Consider the following 21,638-nt stretch of genomic DNA (forward strand, 5'->3'; position numbering starts at 1 on the left):
AGATTCCATCTGGTCCTAGGGCTTTCCTTACATCTTGAGTTTCCAGTAATTTATACACTTCCTGTACTTCCACTTTTATATCTTTTATCACTGGTACATTTCTAGTCACTCCCCGCCCCCTCCACAAACTCCTTTTCATTAGTGAAAACTGATTGGAAACATTTGTTCATTAAATTTTCCGCTTGCATTGCTGCATCTTTATAGACCTCTCCTTCTACTTTCAGTTTGGTGATTCCTTCCTTTTGTTTCAATTTGCCATTGATAAATCTATAAAACAGTTTGGGTTCATCCTTACATTTATCTATTATACCTTTTTCAAAATTCCTTTCTTCCTCTCTACGTATTCTTGTGTATTCATTTCTAGTTCTTTTATATTCTTCCTTTGTTCTGTTGTTACCTCTCTTTCTCCAATTGTTCCACACCGTGTCTCTCTCTTTTTTTGCTATCATACAACTTCTATTAACCCCTTAACCGTGGGGCGTCACTTTCTTGACGCTTGGGAGCAAGGGATCATACCGCAGGGCGTCACTTTTGTGATTCTGTGTTATTTTGAATTCGCCCGGGCTTTCAAGTGGTGGCTTGTATCATCTGTCAGTATTGCCAATGTCCAGCACTAGTCAGCACTCCTAATCTCATCTGTACTCCCATCCATTGTTGACAATTTAGCCATTTCTCCCCATTCTTGACTCCCCTCCCTACCTCCCCTCCATTACCCTATCCTCTCGCCTGCCTGGTCGTGCTATGCTAAGTAAATCTTCCCTGGAATTTTCCACTGATTTCATCCATTGAAATAAGCCCTATGCCCTATTTGTATACCAAATAATATATACAAAAAAGAAATAAGGTAAGTGATAGCGCCATACACCTGGAATTGGCTAATTATCACCTGACAACACCTCACGTGCACTTGTTCACTAATTTTCGCTGTTTATTTCCCCTTGAAATATGCCGTATAATCTATTCTCATAATAAAAATATATATATGAAAGGAAGGGAGAAGCCAAAGTGATATTTACATTCACCTGGAACTACCTAATTTATTATGTATTGTCTAGATTTCCTGCCAATCATTTCATAACATATATATTAGCAGCTGTCACCTGGCTGAGATTGGCAGCACTTCACTTCCCCTAGGCAGGCCACCACACACTGTATTCAGTTTACTGTCATCTTTCAAGGTGAAAGCACGTCGGATTCTCGCCTGTCAAATTCCACCCCTTTTTAGCCCCATGCAAAGGGCCCTGTGACCTCTACCCCCTACTAAACCTCGTGTGGAAATAGGTAAAGGGATAAGTGAATGGTGTGGAACGTGAACTGGCTATTTTGTCAATGAAAATGATAGAGAGTGACTACGATCTTTCTGGTGAGTAAAACAGTGCAAGTGGAAATGTAAATAATGTGTAAACAGCAAGTGAAAGCAATGAATGTAAATATAAGTGAACAGTGGAAAATAGTTTTATAAGTTACTGCAAGTGACAGTGCCTAACACAGTGTAAATAAAATAGAAATGTAAACAGAATAGAGAATGTAAGTAGAAATGTAAATGAGTAGTAATATAAGAATACGAGTATACTGTATATACTGTACTAGTAGTAATGAAAGTGAAAGTTTCACTCTAGCATGTATGAATACTATGAGTTATGAAAGTGAAAGTGAGAGATTCATTCTCAACGCTAGTATACAGGACGAGAAAGTGAATGCTACGTATTTTACTGAAAGAGAAATTGAATGCCTACAGTGACAATAAACTACTATTACTGAAGGAAACTTATGGATAAAGACTGTAGATATATATAAGTGTTATATAGTAATAGAAATATAAACTGTGAGTGTTTTTATGAATAATAAATGACAGAACACCAGCGGCGAACGATGTCAAGTGGGAAGGTCATACGCCCTCGTAATTTTCATTGCTTTCACTTTTTTTTTTTTTTTTTTTTTTTTTTTTTTTTTTTTTAAATATAGTATGGATTCCAAACTATTTGAGAATAATAGAATAGTGTTGCTAGTGATAATATCAGGCTGTGGTAATCATAGTACGGGTTATCAGGAAGTGTAAAATGGAGACTACGTTATCCAACTTCAGAGGTCTCCACAAGTCTTACGGTACTCGATGAAGGCTTAACAAACATCCCAGGAGAAAGCTGAAGGTATGTGCCATATGCATATTTAATTTTAATATTCTAGGGCTAATAACTGATTTTTGGCAAATATTTTTAGAGAGTCTGTCGGACCGCAAATATGCCCGCGGGACACGCAAGTCAAAGCAAAACGAGCCCATGGTTTAGGGGTTAAACCACGCCTTTTTCCTGTTTTCTTTCCCTCTGACTCTTGGCACAAATTTTTCCACTCCCGAATTATAGAGGCCTAGAGTAATATCCCACTTCCTCTGTATCTCTCTTGTTTCTCTGAATTTTCTCCAATCTGCATTTTTGAAAAATTTTCTCAATCCTGTAAAGTTTGCTTTCTCAAAGTTGTATCTTCCCTGCCTATAAAGCTCGTCTCTTGGCTCCATGTTCCCTGTTATCTGGAACTCAATGACCACATGATCACTTTTTCCAATAGGTCACAGATATTTCAAGGATTCTACAGTATTACATTGGGTTCTTTGGTAAACAGTAAGCCTAGTCTTGCTGTTGTGTCCTCACCTCGGAACCGTGTCTCTTCTTTGACCCATTGCGTCATCACATTGATCATTGTTATATTTAATAATATAGTGCCTCACGAATCTTCGCTGCCTCCTGAGTCCCATTCCTCCCAGTTCACCTCTTTACAATTGAAGTCACCCATTAAAATTATATTGTTCTATCTATCTATTGCCAGACGCCTCAATCCCGTTTGGGGTGGCCACAAACAAATCGCCTCCAAGTCACCCTGTTCCCCGCCATTTCACTGCCCTGCTCCCAACTCACACCCCCCTCTCTCATATACCTCTCCACCCCATCCCTCCATCTCATCCTCGGCCTCCCCCTCCCTCTTCCCCCCTCCACCTCACTCACATACACTCTCTTCGTCAGTCTTTTTTGCTTTTCTCAATCATTTTCTGTAAATAACTAGCCATGTCTGACAACATTTCCTGGTATTCATCATCACTCCATGCTCTTGTCTTAGGGGGAACATACACTACTACCATATCTCCTTGTTATTCTCTTCAGTTTCTAATTTCATATTTATCACTTCAGGCCTGCCTTCTCCCATTTCCATGGTATCTACATGTATGTTGTTCTTCACTGCTATCGTCACTCCTCCCAGTTTTTTTTCTTTTCTGTCTCTTCTCCACAGTTTGTATTTACCATCTCCCATATGAACATCAATATCTTCTCTTAACTTGGTCTCTACAAAGCACATAACATCAGGTTCATCTGTCTATCTATCTATTGCCAGACACCTCAATCCCGTTTGGGGTGGCCACAAACAAACCGCCTTCACATCGCCCTGTCCCCCACCATTTCACTGCCCCGCTCGCAACTCACACACCCCTCTCTCATATACCTCTCCACCCCATCCTTCCATCTCATCCTCGGCCTCCCCCTCCCACTTCCCCCCTCCACCTCACTCACATACACTCTGCTAGTCAGTCTTTCACTGTCCTTCCTCTCCACATGGCCAAACCACCTCAGTGTATTCCTCCTAACGCTTCCTATCACATCCACACCACAATGCTCCTTTATTGCTCCTTTATATCCTCATTTGTCAGCCTGTCTCTCCCTGTGATGCCACAGGCTCCTCTTAAATAACATTTCCACTGCTCTCACTCTTGACTTGTGTCCTTCCAACAACGTCCAAGCTTCACTCCCATACATTAGAGTTGGTATCACAATACTGTCATGTAGTAACTTGTTTACTTCCATGCTCACTTCCCTGTTTCTTATCACTGCTTTCAAGGAACCAGCAACCTTTCTTCCCTGCTGTACCCTTTCAAGCACTTCAGCTGTTGGAGCTTCATAGCCAACATTTATATATATATAACTCTTTAGTCTTGTAATATTTAAGTCTTGAGTTTTGGTTAAAGTTATTTTGGTAATTGAAGAGTAGGAGGAGTTAAAGATGAATACAGGGAGTTGATCTTGATTTATTATCTTCAAAGAAAGTCTAAGTTGAGCAGCGTATGTATTATACAGGGACTTAATATACTAAGTCTAGTCAGACCCCTCTTCATATTCGCTCTCTCCACTACCTGCTAGTTCTATGGCCAGTCCCCTTCTGAGCTCAGATCCCTACATTCTCGTATAGCAGGGGCCGTGTCACGTGTGCTATACTGTTGTTGAAATGTTCTAGAAGCGTGTGTGTGTGTGTATGGTCACGAGGCGCTGTTCGTGGGCTATTTTGCTGGTGAGAGGCATTCTGGAGAGGTGCTAACGTCATTTCCTTTTGGCCCCTAGGTTTGACATTGACCTAACCTCTAGACTATATATGTATGTTGCTAGCTATTATGTATTAAGATATTTTAGAGTCCTGACACACCCTCCAAATGGTTCATGTACCCTCAAAAAATTGTTGATTTCTAGCCTTGCCAATATTAAATCATCAGCATTAGTATATGCCACCTTCCAATTATTTTTTATGTTTTTTATACCCTCTTTTCTCCTTCTGTCCGTTGGTACCACTTCCTTAATTTCTGGTCCATGACTCTTCAGTAAAACACTGTCTTCACTTCCTCCGTTCTCTGTTCATTTTTTACCTTTGCTTCCTTTACTAACTCCTTTATTTTAGCTCTTCCTTCCTCATTTGCATCTCTCCTTATGCAATCATTTTTTAACCCTTCCTTGTCTGATAATTTCCATGTTCTACTGATAATTTTGTTTACTGTTGCCTGAGACTTAAACTTTACTTTCAATGGCCTTGCCCCTCCTTCCTCGTACTTTCCTAACCTAAACGCTTCTTCAATCACTTCTTGAGCTTCGTTGTAGACTTCCATAACTATCTATCTATCTGTCTATTGCCAGACGTCTCAATCCCGTTTGGGGTGGCCACAAACAAATCGCCTCCACGTCGTCCTGTCCCCCGCCATTTCACTGCCCTGCTTCCAACTCTCACCCCCCTCTCACCCCATCCCTCCATATCATCCTCGGCCTCCCCCTCCCTCTTTCCCCCTCCACCTCACTCACATACACTCTCTTCGTCAGTCTTTCACCCTCCATCCTCTCCACATGGCCAAACCACCTCTGTGTGTTCCTCATAACACTTCCTATCACATCCACATCCACACCACAATGCTCCTTTATATCCTCATTCATCAGCCTTTTCTCTCCATGTGACTCCACAGGCTACTAATATTATTTCCCTAACCTTACTCAGTTCTTCTCTTTCTCTCTCTGATCTTACTGTCATACGTTTTTCTTAGACTCCTGAAATTATTACACATTTTTTCTTATCTGCTGCATCCCTAACTAAAAACTCTCTACTTCTCGGCACCCTAACCACTTCCCTCTCCACCTTTTCCTTGCTTTGTTGTTCTATAATCTCTCAAATTTACATTTCCCTCTTCCTGAATTTTCTTCCACCCCTTATATTGCTCCTTGATTTCTTTGATGTGCTCGTCCTGTATACTTGATTTGGATTCATACTCTTCTAGTTTGCTTTTCATCCTGTCTCTTTCTTATTCCAACCTCTTATTCTCCCTCTTAAGCTGTTTTATTTCATTTGAGTCTGATTCATTGTTCACTTTTAATTCAGTAACTTCTCTATCTTGTTCGTCACTACGTGTACAAATTTTTTCCAGTTTATTTTGTAGACTTTTGATCTCGGTTACCTGCTCTATAGTCCATTCCTGTAACTTTAATTACTGCCCATACCTTTTTTATCTCCTGGACATTCCTCTCCGCTGTTTTCTCTACACCTGCTATTCTTGTCTGGTTCAACTTCATACTTCCATTTCCCACATCCTCTTCTGAGAAGCCCTCGAACTCTCTCTCACCAATTGTAAACAATGCACCGTCCCTTTCCGCCATGAACCAACCATATGGAGACTTTCTATTTTCACTGTGTCTTGTTCTTTTTATGACCGAAACCGCGTTTTTTTTTTTTTTTTTTTTTTTTTTTTATTTATACTACTACTGTCCGATGGGACCACCACTCATGCATTCATTAACACAGTCACAAATAGGCTAGTCTTCTTTTCGTCACTGATTCAGTGATTATTTCCCCACAATCCAGGAAGAGCTCCGTCTCTGTCGGTGACCTGTGTGTGTGTGTGTGTGTGTGTCAGACAGAGTAACATTAACATTTGGTGTCCTCCCACAGACCAGATGGTAAAGACTACAGCATCCATCGGCTGATTCTTGGCACACACACCAGTGACGAACAGAACCATCTTCTCATAGCATCAGTTCAGCTGCCCAATGAGGATGCTCAGTTTGATGCATCACATTATGACAATGAAAAAGGAGGTACTGTATTGTAACTTACATATACTTGTGGTTCAGTACTTGTCTATCTATCTATCTATTGCCAGACGCCTCAATCCCGTTTGGGGTGGCCACAAACAAATCGCCTCCACGTCGCCCTGTCCCCCGCAATTTCACTGCTCTGCTCCCAACTCACCCCTCCCTCTCTCATATACCTCTCCACGCCATCCCTCCGTCTCATCCTCGGCTTCCCCCTCCCTCTTCCCCCCTCCACCTCACTCACATACACTCTCTTCGTCAGTCTTTCACCCTCCATCCTCTCCACATGGCCAAACCACCTCAGTGTGTTCCTCCTAACGCTTCCTATCACATCCACATCCACACCACAATGCTCCTTTATATCCTCATTCATCAGCCTGTCTCTCCATGTGACTCCACAGGCTCCTCTTGAATAACTCATTTCCACTGCTCTCTTGACTTGTGTCCTTCTAACAACATCCAAGCTTCACTTCCATACGTTAGAGTGGGTATCACAATACTGTCATGTAGTAACTTTTTCACTTCCATGCTCACTTCCCTGTTTCTTATCACTGCTTTCAAAGAACCAGCAACCTTTCTTCCCTGCTGCACCCTTTCAAGCACTTCACCCTCCAAACCTCCATCCTTACACTTCACACAACCCAAGTACTTAAATGTACTCACATTTTCCAATTCCTCACCATCCAACCTCGCTGTACATTCACTGACTTCACCTCTCTCAAAGACCGTCACTTTACTCTTCCCTACATTCACCTTTAGATTCCGTTTCTTACACACTTACCCAAACTCATCCACCAAACCTTGCAGCTCCCCTTCGTCTTCACTCAACAACACAGTATCATCTGCAAACAACAGTACAGGGAGTTTCCAAACTATCCTCTCTCACCAGGGCCACTCCAACATGCACTACCCTACCTTGTACCTCTTTTATTACCCCATCCATGAACAGATTGAACAACCATGGAGACATGACACATCCCTGCTTCAACCCAACCTCCAAAGAGAAAAATTCACTTAGTTCACCATCCACACGCACTGCAGCCTTCGCACCATCGTACATACTCTTCACAGCATTCAACAACTTTCCATCTACTCCATATATTCTTAATACTTTCCACAATCCTTGTCTATCCACCCTGTCATATGCTTTCTCCAAATCCAGGAAAGCTGCATACAACTTCTTTCCCTTCTCTAGAAACTTTTCCACTAAAGATCTAAGAATGAATATCTGATCTACACAACCTCTTCCCTTCCTAAAACCTCCCTGTTCTTCTCCAACTAATTCCTCTGTTCTTTCTCTAACTGTGTCAATAAGTATCCTACCATACACTTTTCCTATTATACTAAGAAGACAAATGCCCCTATGATTACCAAACACTTCTTTTTCCCCTTTTCCTTTGTACAAACGAATAATTATACCTGACTTCCAATCCTCCGGGACTCTACCTTCCTCCCAGGCCAATCTGCACATCTTCCACATCCATTCTACTACTATCTCTCCCCCATGCTTCAGCATTTCACCACACACTCCCATCAATTCCTGGGGCTTTCCCCAATATAACTTTCTTCATTGCTTCCACAACTTCTATCCTACAGATTTCTTCTTGTCTTTTCACCTCCCTCCTTCTCCCAGCCATTCCCCAGCCACTTGTACTCGCATTACTTCCATCCCGTATGTTCAACAATTCCTTAAAGTGTTCTCTCCATCTGCTCACTTTTTCTCCCTTGTCCACTAGTAATCTACCATTTTTATCTTTCACTCCCCTGCTAACCTCACTTCCACCCTGTCTTACTGTCTTCACCTTTTTCCAGAACATTTTCTTACAGTCCCTCCACTTTACACTCAAATTCCTTCCAAATTCCTCATCCACTCTCTTCTTACTCTCTCTTACTATTCTTTTCACCTCTCTTTTTCTTTCTACATATAACTCTTTTTTCCACCTCTCAGCTTCATCCACGCCCCTATTTCTCATCTATTCATTGTATGCTTTCCTCTTTTGTGCCACAGCCTGTCTCACCTCTTCAGTCCACCACGCTGTTCCTTGCACCCCCCTCCATCTTCTCTTCCTCCCACGCACCACATCACATGCTGCACATATTTCTTCTGTAAATATCCTGCACACACCTTCTACGTCCCCCATCTGCTCCAATTCATATTTGCCCTATCGTTCCTCCACTTCTGTCTTATACTCTGCCTTTTTCTCATCCTCTTGTAACCTTTCCACTCTCCTTGAAACTACTACTTCCTCTCGTCTTTCCCTTCTTTTATTCCTCCATCTTACTTGTATCCTAATTCTGGCCACCACCAAGTAGTGGTCAGAAAGTCCACACCCCCAACCTCTATTAGCTCTTGCATCCATTACACATCTTCACATCCTTTCATCCAGACACACATAATCAATCATTGCCTTCCTTTCATTCAATTCACCACCCACCCTTCTCATTACTCACCATGTATACCTGTGGATCATTTTATGCCTGAAGAGCGTATTGGCTATCACCAACCCCCTCCCAGCACAAATGTCCACTAACGCACTGTACTTGTAATTATTGTATTTTAGTGCAGTGCGCGTGCGCACACACACACACACACACACACACACAACCAGATAAGCTGGGGTGGGTGAGGGTGGGGGTGATGGGGAGTTTGACAATTGGGGGTGGGGGAGGATGATGGGATGGAGAGGGAGACACGCCTGGCAGTGCCGAGCGTGGTGGGGGATGGAGGAGGGATGGGAGGAGAAGAGAGGGGATGGAGGGAAGACAGGGAGAGCCATGTACACCACCACATCCTGTTTGACACCCTCATTTCAAACCTAGGGAGAGGTGAAGTGTTCAGACCAACGTATTGATGGCTGTTGGAATTGTGGGAATGTTCCCCCATTTCATTTTTTGGTCTAGCGAATTGTCGGTTATCAGGGTATGGGTGTAATGTCTTCTTCAAACTTCCTTTGAGCTTCTTTCCTTATCATTGTATAATCATTTCTTGTCTGTTTGTAGTTGGTATATGCCCTCTCACTGTTGTGTCTTTTGTATCTCTTCCACAGTGAATTTCTTTTTTTACAGTCTGTATTAAACCATTTCTTTATCCTGATTTCTGTTTCTTTGTGCTGAGGCATATAATTTTTGACTCGTGTTTCATAAAGAATTTTCTATATATAATATTTATATCTTGTCCTCTAAGCTCCTTTTTCCCAATCTATTTCTATGAAGTACTTTAGATTGTTGGTGGAGAAGAGAGAGAAATTAAGGAGATGGAAGGAGCACTTTGAGGATTTGTAGAATGTAGAGAATGAGAGCAGTGCGAGTATAAGTGGTTGGGGAATGGCTGGGAGAAGAGATGAGTGGAGGGAGGAAGAGATCAGTAGGGCAGAAGTAGTGGAAGCAATGAAGAAGATCAAGTTAGGAAAGGCCCCAGGAATTGATGGAGTGTGGTGAAATGCTGAGGTATGGGGGTGAGATTGTTGTGGAGTTGATATGGAAGTTATGTAGATTGGCTTGGGAAGAGGGAAGGGTTCCAGAGGACTGGTAATCAGGTAATATTGTTCCTTTATACAAAGGAAAAGGGGAGAGAGAAGTATGTTTTTGTAGGGGTATTAGCCTTCTTAGTGTGACTGGAAAAATATGTGGTAGAATACTCATTGATAGGGTTAGGCATATGACAGAGGAGCTAGTTGGAGAAGAACAAGGGAGATTTAGGAAGGGAAAAGGTGTTTAGATCAGATATTTGTTGTAAGATGTTTAGTGGAGAAGTATCTAGAGAAGGAAAAGAAAGTGTATGCTGCCTTCATGGACTTGGAGAAAGCTTATGACAGAATAGATAGGCAAGGTATGTGGAAGGTATTAAGAATATATGGAGTGGAGGGGAAATTGTTGAGTGCTGTGAAGAGTGTGTATGAAGGAGCTAGGGCTACGGTGTGAGTGGATTGTGAGCTTAGTGAGTTCTTTGATCTCAGTGTGGGACTGAAACAGGGTTGTGTGATGTATCCATGGCTGTTTAGGGCCGTTTTCACAGTCATCCCTAACCTTTTGGGCCCGAACGTGTGTCGGGCCCGTACCAAAAGCACCTTTGGATTTCACAGTTGCTCCTAATGGCTTTTGGGAGCTTACTAACGTGGGGACGTCTGCCTGTGTTGATGCGGTAGGGTTGGTAGCTCTGGGTGGCGAAAACACTTTCCATATGTAGAGAATATTTAGAAATTGGAATGTAATGAATATGATAACATGGCTGGAACATCCACTTCACACAATTCTTACTAATATATTCAGGAGTGAAGATATTTGCAAGAATGCAGCAAAAATAACGAACAGGAAACGTCATCGGATTGAAGAGCTAACTAACGGCAACCTCACCACACTTCTACTTGAAATCGGAATTAAGCTGAATGCTGATGAATATTAAGTACTGTAAAAAAAAGGCTTAAGTAAAAATAACGATGAAGTAACATGTATAACATGTAATGAGTGATGGTGTGGTGTATTAACGGATATACTATTAATACATGAACATTTTCTTTTCTAAACGGGGTGTTAGCTATATCAGCTTTTACATCGGGCAACAGATATTAGAATTTTCATGAAAATATGCATTAGACAACCATTCTCGTATTTCGTTCGTGTCCGTTTGTTGTGGAGCCTCCACCCGTCTGCGAAAGGCTAGTATTCGGATGCATAGTAGAAAGTCTGATAAAAATACACAAACATATATTTTTTTTCAGTACCGGGTGTGTTTTTTACCCCAGAAATATTACATTAGGTATATAATATTGATATAATAATGAAAATATGTTACATGTAATTATTCTTTTACTTTTTTACTTTCGGGACCATGTGTTGGGGAGGCTGCAGGTCCTCCAAGAATGTTCCAGTAATTTGTTCGGGCCGTCCCGAATGCCGTCCTCAACAGAGGCCTCAGAAGGCTGGTTGGGGGCGACTGTGAAAACGAAAACGTGTGTTCGGAAGCGAGTAGGCCATTGGGGACGACTGTGAAAATGGCCCTTAATATATATGTACATATATGGGGTTGTAAAGGAGATGCAAGGTAGGGCAGTGGATGTGGGGGTGGCTCTAATGAATGAGGGTGAGATTTGGAAGATTCCGGTGTTGCTGTTTGCTGATGATACAGTACTGTTGAGTGAAGATGAATGGGAGTTGCAATGTTTGGTGAATGAATTTGGGACAGTGTGTAGGAAGAGAAATCTGAAAGTTAATGTAAACAGGAGCAAAGTTATGGTGTTTGAGAGGAATGAAGTCACAGAATGTAAAGAGAGGTTGGATGGTGAGGATATGGAGAATGTGAGTGCATTCAAGTACTTGGGTAGTGTGATGAGTAAGGATGGAACTTTGGGGGATGAAGTGCATGAAAGGGTACAGCAGGGAAGGAAAGTTCTTGGTTCAATGAAAGCAGTGATGAGAAACAGGGAGGTGAGTATGGAAGTTAAGAAGTCACTGCATGATAGTATTGTGATCCCTACTCTGACGTATGGAAGCGAGGTGTGGACCTTGCAAGAGGGGTACAAGTCAAGAGTGAGAGCAGTGGAAATGAGTTACTTGAGAGGAGTATGTAGAGTGACATGGAGGGACAGGCTGACGAATGAAGAAGTGAAGGAACGCTGTGGGGTGGATGTGGATGTGGTTGAGAAGATTAGGAGAAATACACTGAGGTGGTTTGGACATGTGAAGAGAATGGAGAGTGAAAGACTGACTAAGAGGGTGTATGTAGGTGAGGTGGAGGGATGGAGTTGAGAGGTATATGAGGGAAGGGGGAGTGAGTTGGAGGGAGGGAAGTTAAATGGTGGGTGACAAAGCGACTTGGAGGCGTTTTGTCTGCAGCCACCCTTTGCGGGAATAGGGCGTCGGGCTATAGATAGATAGATAGACTTCTTTAGGTCATGATAGTAGCCCTTCTTTTAGTTTAGGCTCTTTTTGTAAATTTCATTACTGTTAACTGTATCATATACAGTCCTGAAGTTGCAATTTGATACTGAATGGTCGCATTTGCTGAATGGAGAGTAATACATTATGTTGTCAGTATCAGTATCTTGCCTAGTAAATATAAGATCTAATAATGATATATCTTATAGTCCTCTTTTTCTGGTGTTTTCATTTACATGTTATGATAGGAAAAACTCTCTACGAAATCCAGGAACTTCTGATCCCAACAGCTTTCATAGCTTCTTACATCTAGAGTATTCCAATTTATATCATTTTCATTTTTGAAGGCTCCAACATGCTTGTATGCATCGTCCTAGGTCACCTAATGCCGGCTCTCCATGCTGCTCGATCTCCGGCAGCTTCCCTATTTAGTCCCTTAACCCTGAGGTCACACTCAATGACCTCATCCCAGGTCTTTTTCTTTCTGCCTTTCACTACCTTACCCCCAGCATTAAGACTTCTCACTTTCTGCACCCAATAATCATCCCCCATCCTCTCCATATGCCCAATCCATCTCAATCTACCTCTCCTCATTGCAACACCAATACACTCCAGTCCCATCTTGCCTCTCAATTCTCCCATCGTAAACCTAGTCCCCCCAGGCCTTGCACTCAAGGACAATCTGCATATCCACCTGATCATTGCCATTTCTGTATGTTTGAGCCTGCAAATATCCTTTTCCTTTCCTGCCCAGGGCTTTTTACTATACAGCATTACACTTCTAACACATGCCGCATACAAAGATCCCTTAGCACCGAGGGAGAGCCCTCTCGATGTCAGAAGAGGCAGCAGCTCCCTGAGCTTCTTCCAGCCACTTCTCACCCTAGCCACAGAGCTAGCTCCTGCCCCGCCTCCAGCACATAACATGTCTCCCAAATAACAAAACTCCTCCACACACTCAAGAGACCCACCAGCAAGTTCAATCCTTTCACACCTGGCAATATCCACCTGCTCTCCCCGACACAACGCACACATAAAATCAGCATTATCTCGTAGTCTACCTCTAATACCACTACATCTCTTATGCACCCACATATCACAAACACTGCATAAGATGGAATTACTTCCCACGCCCTTGTGACAAATCGCACATGGCCACTCTCTTTCTTTGAGAATACCACCCTCAGGCTTAGGTACCATCATTTCTGTTTTATCTACATTTACTCTTAATCCCTTTTGTCCCATACCATCTCTCCACATCCCAAATCTTTCCTCTGCCTCCCTTTCATTCTCAGCAACCATCACCAAATTATCAGCATACAACATCTCTCACCAGAGTCCATTTATGAAGTCACGTGAGAGGGCTTCAGGTACCATGATAAACAACAACGGGCTCAAGACTGGCCCCTGATGCACACCAACATTCACGGAAAACTCAACGCTCAAATCTCCATTCACCCTTACCTGGGTGTGATCACCCACATACATGGCCATAAGAACGCTAACCAGCCACTTCTCGATCCCAAGCTTTCCACTTTATATTTGTGTCAAAATTTCCAGTTAATATAGTTCTTTAAGATTTCTCTTCCATTCTTTGTAGTAGGGCTCTTAAACACTGTATTGTACTTTCTGCCAAGTCTTCATATTCACCTCCTTCCCAAGTGTTTGTTTTGGGTGGCATATATAAATTAGCCACCATTATTTTCCCTTCAGATGAATTGATCTCCACTGCAGTTAATTCTACATGTGAGGGTATATCTTCATTATCATCATCATTCGAACTTCCTTTCCCACCCTAGGGCTGGGTGAGGAATAGCAGTGTCCAGACAACCCTTATTTGCCCAGTCCAATGGGCCACACTTCCATTCACTCATCAGTCAAGTCCCTGGAATCCTGGCTTTATTGGATACACAGAAGACATTCACCACATTCTGTAGCTTCATATAAACATATCTGATAGAGTCACTGTGGATGCTGCCACTTTTCTTTACAATATTCATCCAGCCAGCTCAATCTCTTGCATGTTCCCTAGCCTCACCGACTTCCAAATCTCTCTTCCTCACACACTCGTCCACCATATCTCCACCTCCTCCTTGGCCTACCTCGCCTCCTCCCTCCATCAGACTCACTCAGATATACCTTTTCCACCACTCTATTGCTATCCATTCTCTCCACATGACCATATCATACCCGTACACTCTCTCTGATTCTGGTGTCAGACTTCCTCACTTCACATCTTTCATGAATCACATTACAGTAATCCCTGTACTATCGGGACGCACACTTTCCAAACACCCCACTTAATGGACATTTTGGTCCCGGGATTTAATATTCCCAAAATTGCCCAAAAATGGCAAAAAATTCGAAAAAAGTCCAACTTTTTTTTCACTCGTAATTTGAACTCGATGTGCACAGCGCGGACCAGCTGTGTTTTGGTGTGTAGTTCCGCCGCCATCCGCTAGAGTGCCCCTGCATCCTCCACACTTACCGCCTGTTTCATTGTGTGTGCACGCTCATCATCATGGCCGCCCACATGCTCGCTTTTGTGGTGGTGCCCTACTTGCTGCAGGCTCTCCTGCCTCTTGTTAGTGTGTGTGATGATGGCCCCACTGCCTGAGAAGAGGAAGAGAGTGGTTTTGACTCTGGAGAAGAAGAGGGAGATATTGGACAAGGTGGACGCGGGATGGTCAACCTCATGCATCCTCTGTGAATTCAACCTGGCCCGATCTACTTTGTTTGATATCAAGAGATCCCGTGACAAACTCATGCAGTACACGGCTGACTTCTCGTCGAAGAACAAATGCAACGTGGAGAGGAAGATGGTGTTTACTCCCAAGTATGCTGAAGTTGATCGCTCCGTGTTGATTTGGTATCGACAGCAACATGCTGCTGGTGTGTGGCACGGAGCTGAAGGCTGCTTCTGAGAAGTTCGCAAGGCTTCACGATGCCCTAGACTTCAAGGCATCCGAGGGTTGGCTCTTCACGTTCAAGTTACGACATGACCTTACCAACTGTAAGTCTAATGGCAAAACTTTGGACGCCAGCGAGAATGGAGTAGTGGAGTTTCGGCACAAGGTGAAGAGCTTGATCGACAGGGAGGGCCTCACTCTTGGTCAGATCTACAACGCTGGCGAAACTGGTTTATTCTATCGCTCTTTGCCAACAAACACTCTAGCCAAGGAGATGGAGAAGCCTGTACCTGGCTGCAAGCTCTACAAGCAACGGATATCTAATTTGTGTTGTGCCAATGCTAACTCATGCCTGTTATTGTTGGCTGTGTAAAGCAGCCTCGGTGTTTTCATGGGGTGATGGATGTCCTTCCTGTCATTTGGTACCATCCTGTGAAGGCATGGTTCACTGCCCAGATCTTCAAAGACTGGTTCCACCGCCATTTCGTCAAGGAGGTCATCAATTACCAGACGTAGACACTGGGAATCCTGCGCGACTAGGTAAACGCCCTCCTTCTCTTAGATAATGCACCTGCCCACTCATGTGACAAGGACTTGTTGGCTGAGAATGGGCGCATTAGGTGCATGTTTATGCCACCTAATACGACTGCTCTCATCCAACCAATGGACCAAGAAATGATCGTGGCAACGAAGAGACTGTACCGACGGAAGTTCCTGGACGAGGTGATGGTTGTTCTCAAGGACGAGGACGAGCGCAGGGAGGTACAGGACAAGCGAGGCCAGTGGACTCTGGAAAACCTTCACTGCTACAACATCAAGTCTGCCATCTACAACTGGGCCAGTGCATGGAAGGAAATCCCTGTCAAAACCCTAGAAAATGGTTGGTCTCGTCTGCTTCTCGAAACAGATGTGGAGCACAATTTCCTAGGTTTTAACGTGGATGACTTCCATGCATGTCTACGTTTGCATGGCAACAGTGTTGATGTGGACGAAGTGCATGAGTGGTTGGATGACAACGAGGACGATCCTGGGTATCAGACATTGTCTGATATCGAGATCGCATCTTCAGTTGCAGGTGTCTATACCCAACTTGTAGATTCCGACGAGGCCGGCGATGATGATGCGGACTCCTCTCAGTGGCTTGACACTACTCCAACCATCCCCAAGCTGAGCGCACTCCGGGAACACGTTGAGTTCGTTCTCGACTCCCTGGAACACCCGGACTGCGACAGGGAGGAAGTGTGCGCTTTCAAGCAGCGCATCATTAATCTTCAAAATCGTCGTTCCTTGTGTCAATCAACCATTGACAGCTGTTTCAGACCCGTGACCCTTGCTGTGCCCAGCCCTGGCTCCACACCATTGCCTCCTCAAGACAGGCCCTCATCCTCCAAGCCACAGCCCAGCACATCAGGCACGGTGGAGTCGCCACTGGACGTGAGTTTGCGCCTGTCTTCAAAGTCATCTGCAGTTGGTAGTCCATCACCACGTCCCAGCGATGCACCCCTAGGCCACCTGCATCAGCTACTCTCAGACTCTGACAGTGAATAAACAGCAAGAACTCATCACTAGACCATACAGGAATTTACAGTGTTGTGCAGTGAAAAAACAGTGCGCAGTGTTAAGATATTAGAATTCTGAGTGCAAAGACTTAAGTGCAGAGTGCAACACTGATTTTATTGACGTTCAGTGGAGCGCAAATTAGACTAGAGTGTGTAGTGTTAAGAAAATGGATTTATGAGTGCAAAGACTTAAGTGCAGAGTGCAACGCTTATTTAGGTACAATGGAGCGCAAATTAGTCTAGAATGTGTAGTGTTAAGAAAATGGATTTATGAGTACAAATGACTAAGTTCAGTGCAAGACTTCACATACAGTGTACTGCAGGTGCTTCAGGTACTCCTTTTTACTGTCAGAGTCTGAGAGGAGGTGGGTTATTCATCGAGATGGCCAGAGACTTGTTGTAAGTACCCAGAATGTTTCATATTGTACTGTATTTTCCATACTTACCTCTAAAACCTCATTTCACTCTTTTATGTCCCTTATTGGTGTGAATAGGGTCCTAGGTGCTATTCATGTCCAGTAGGGAGGTGTTTTTCTGAGTTAGGCTAGGTTAGGGTCCAAAAGTAACCAGTCCAGGAGCCAGGGACTTGTTGTAAGTACCCAGAATGTTTAATATTGTACAGTATATACTCACCTCCAAAACTTCATTCTCTGGTTCTTTTGCATTATTTCAGTCTTTTTCTGTTTCTTATCAAGGCCTTCACTGAACCAGTTACTTTCCTTCCTTGTGTCACTCTACTTTTAACTTCTTTTGCACATTTTCCCCTCTTTGTCATTGTACCCAGGTACAGTATTTGAATTCTCTCACCAATTCCAGTCTCTCTCCATTCACTGTAACATCACACTGGGAGTCACCTTCTCTCTCAGTTACCATCACTTTAGTCTTTTTTACAGTTACTCTCATGGCACAACGCTCGCAGACATCAGCAAAACTCTGCACTAGTCTACCAAGTTCTCGTCTGATGTTTGCAATTAGTATTGCATCGTCAGCATACAACAAATTTAAGATATTCCATCCATCACCATTCATTACCAGTGCCATCCCCCTCTCCATTACCTGTGTTTTTACTTCTCTCATCACCTCATCCATATATATATTGAAGAACCATGGGGACATCACACAACCTTGTCGCACGCCCACACCTATCGTGAACCATTCACTTAGATGCCTATTAACCCTGACACATGCATCACTACCATCATAAAATCTCTTGACGGCACCTAGCAGCTTACCATCTCCAACATACATGCGCAGAACTTTCCACACTCCTTCTCTGTCCATTTTGTTGTATGCTTTTTCCAGATCCGTGAATGCCATAAATACCTGGTCCTTCTCACAAACCTTCTGTGCTATCAGTCTCGCTGCAGATATTTGATCCACACATCCTCTGCCACTCCTAAAGCCACCCTGTTTATCACTCACTAGGACTTCAGATATCTTTCTTACTTTCTTTGTTATAATTCTTCCATATACCTTCCCTTCCACATTCAGTAAATTTTTGCCACGATAATCTTTGCACTCACTTCGTTCACCTTTATTTTTGTACAGGGGTACAATCACAGCTTATTCCACTCTGCTGGCACAGTTTCACTCGTCCATGCTTTCTTACATATCTCCAACAAGCACTTTATTCCACTCTCTCCACTACACATAATCATCTCTGCATAAACCTCATCAACTCCAGCAGGGGCGCATCGGGGGGTGGGTGGGGACCGGGCCCGGGTCCCCCCTTAGCTCTCTGGGTCATTTAAAATTTTATATATATTTATTTCGATAACAGCAAAACATGAAAAATTGGCAAGTGCAAACAAAGAGTAACACATGAGCCAGCAGCTCAGTGACTCTAAACCTGCATGTGACCTCCTAGTAATTATCGGATTACCTGACCTCACCTCACTACGGGCCCCCCCCTTAGAAAATTCCTGGATGCGCCCCTGAACTCCAGCTGCTTTTCCATTTTTCAGTTGCTTCACAGTACTCTTCACATGTGCGAGTGTCATGTCTTCTGGCACTGCATTCCTTCTCTGCACACCTGCAAAACCAATCATGTTTACAGCCATTCTCCTCTCTCTATTCCCATTCATCAGGCTTTCAAAATATTCTTTCCATCTGGTCTTTACTTCATCCCCATGGATTACTACTCTACCACCTACATCCTTCACACCATCACATTTCTTTCTGCTTTCACTTCTACATTTCCGCACCTCTTTCCAGAATAGCTTTCTATTTTCAGAGTAGTTTGCATTCATTTTTCTTCTTAGATCGTCATTTACCTCCTTTTGTCTCTTGAATTATGAGAAGTTTCTTTGTTAGTATCATACCTCCTGCTTTTTAAAAAATCTCTCTCTTCTCCGTATATTGTATTCCTCAAAATTTACGGTGTTATTGGATGTCCTTGAGATTAATTTTGATTCAGTTAGGCAAATAATATGAAGTTCCTTTCCTTTGGTATAGTCTTTTATCTCCAGTAATTTTGATACCATTCCATCTGCATCTGAGTACATCATCTTGATCATGTTGTTTACATATTTGACATAGTTTGAGGCTACTACCTTCCTTTTTTTTAGTCCCTGTTGTTTATGTACCACTTTCTTATAACCCTACTACTTTGTAAAAAAAAAAAAAATTAACTCCTCTTTGCACATTTTTTGCTTTTGCTTCTCCACTTTTGCTTTATTAATACCCATTCCTCCTGAGTTAGGCATCTTTTTATCGATACTTTTTAAAAATTCCTCTAATTCCTTGAGTTTGTTAGCATTTTTTAATATTTCTTGTACTGTGTTCACACTTTGGAAGGTTACTTTCACAGGCCTTGACTTATTTCTCATACTGCATTTCCCTAGCCTTTTGTGTTAATCTATATCTTTATCACAGATATCCTCTGATAATTCCTTTAACTCGCCCCATGCCAATGATGTACATGTACTTCGGCCCCTATGTGCGCGGACAGCCCAACAAGAGTGTTTTTGGCTCGAATGGCATAGTTACCAATGAAGAAAACAAAGATCTACCTCAACTCAATGGGTGTCCGAGGCGGCTGATAAAACCTATGGGCGTTACTCCGACGTTTTCAGTCGCCTGGTCAGGGAGAATTGACCTCCAAATCGACCTAAATGGCCTCTATGAGTACTTTTATGGTTGTTCTCCATCATTTCTAACCTATGCAAGAAAAAAAAAGTCGAAAATTGGCTGGCACCACAGCTCCATGAGTGTCCAAAGTCTGCTGGCACTCAGTGGGTTAATATGTTCATTATATTTACTATCTCCATTTGGTCTCTAGAGATTCTGTTTCTTATTTCTTCTTTATGTATACCAGTGATTAGTATAGATTGATTTATCTCAGCTGATTCTCTAATCAGCTTTGGGCAGTTTCTTGTAATTTCTTTCACTTCCTTCCTTATGCATTTTTCTTCAACCTTTGTTTCTGTCTCTTCCTTCACTTTAACCATTTCTGCGTATATAGTGTGTAGTTCATCTGTGCAATTTCTCGTCACCTTTGTGTGAATTATCGTATCTTCAGTATCATGGCTTTGGTGTATCAGACTGCTTCCTTGCTTAGTTGTTTATCATTTTTGAATTCCTCCAAAAATCTCTCATGGTTAACTGCTGTACTCCACATCTTACTCATTTTCTTTCTCAGTGAATGTACCTCAACTAACAGCTCATCTGTTGTGCTTTTTCTGTTTGCTTCCTAAGTCTTCGCTTCTTTCCTTCTGCAGGTGTAGTTCCTTTCTTATAGCCTTTATTTCCATTTGAAAAGTTTTCTCTAGTTTATACACTTTCTCCACAAGTTTATTGTGTGTTTCCATTTCAACCAGTTCTCCGTGTTCATCATTTTGTTTTCTACCTTGCTTCCCTTCTCTGCTCGCCTTCTAGAGACACTTTTCCAAAGTAATCCATCTTACAGAAAGATAACTTTTACTTACAAATTGACATCTCCCTTCATCCCAACTGGTGATATGATGACACCCAGCTGATGATTATGTTGTATCAGCGGATTTCTTTGATGCACTGACTTTGATGTATTCTCTTATTTGAAGAACACTTTTTTGCTTATACTTTTACTACTGTATTAGAACATCACTTTATTTTAGCCTGGCACAGAGCTTGACCCATATAAAGATACTGTTAGGTGTTGCCAGTAGCAGAGACGAATCATTGTGCCTCCATCTTCTCTGGCTGCATTCTCGTGTGTGTGTGTGTGTGTATCATCATCTTCATCTTCATCATCATCTAATCTGTATATATAATCTGTCTTTCCACAGAGTTTGGAGGATTTGGATCTGTGAGTGGAAAGATTGAGATAGAAATTAAGATCAACCATGAAGGTGAGGTGAACAGGGCTCGCTACATGCCACAGAACCCATGTGTCATTGCCACCAAGACTCCCTCTAGTGATGTTCTGGTTTTTGACTACACCAAACACCCCTCCAAGCCAGACCCATCTGGCGAGTGTCATCCTGACCTCAGGTAACGGTGTATAGTAGTCCTAGCACTTATTGATGTTATATATTGTTCTTGTTATGGCCTCAGTCAAGCTCATAAGAATGTGAACCCAATGGACTGCAGGCTGAAGTTGGCCTTCTGCATCATACCATCCACCATTTGGACAACTGGGAGAGGTGAGGAACTGATGTATAACCAGGTAGTGAAGTTGGCATCACATAAGGTGTCCTTGTCCAACACCATTGTGTTGATTGAACACTCTATAACAAAAATGTGGAATTTCTGGTGTTGTCAGTGGGATGTTGCATCTCTTAGTTCATTGTAAACTTGAATTCAGAGACATCCTTTTTGTTACATTATTGCCAGTGTTTTATTCAAATTCTGGGAAGATCTTTAGTTGGGAGGTGATTAAGGAATGCCTTATCTAACACCTCCCCTTAAGAAGAAATCTGTCCTGAACTAAA

At 42.7% G+C, this 21,638-nt stretch overlaps 1 protein-coding gene across 2 annotated transcripts in view; it reads left to right on the forward strand.

Moving 5' to 3' along the window:
• Window positions 1-21,638, forward strand: part of Caf1-55 (chromatin assembly factor 1 p55 subunit) — a 99,781-nt gene that overhangs the window by 55,206 nt on the left and 22,937 nt on the right. For both annotated transcript variants that reach the window (XM_080271575.1, XM_080271574.1), the window contains exons 4-5: window positions 6,244-6,389; window positions 20,994-21,198. In XM_080271575.1, coding sequence (XP_080127701.1) covers window positions 6,244-6,389; window positions 20,994-21,198 — 351 coding nt within the window. The remainder of the gene's footprint in view (window positions 1-6,243; window positions 6,390-20,993; window positions 21,199-21,638) is intronic.

The sequence above is a fragment of the Coenobita brevimanus genome, chromosome 46, assembly GCF_032717465.1.
Source record: "Coenobita brevimanus isolate Jiangsu-jjx chromosome 46, ASM3271746v2, whole genome shotgun sequence".
Classification (NCBI taxonomy): domain Eukaryota; kingdom Metazoa; phylum Arthropoda; class Malacostraca; order Decapoda; family Coenobitidae; genus Coenobita; species Coenobita brevimanus.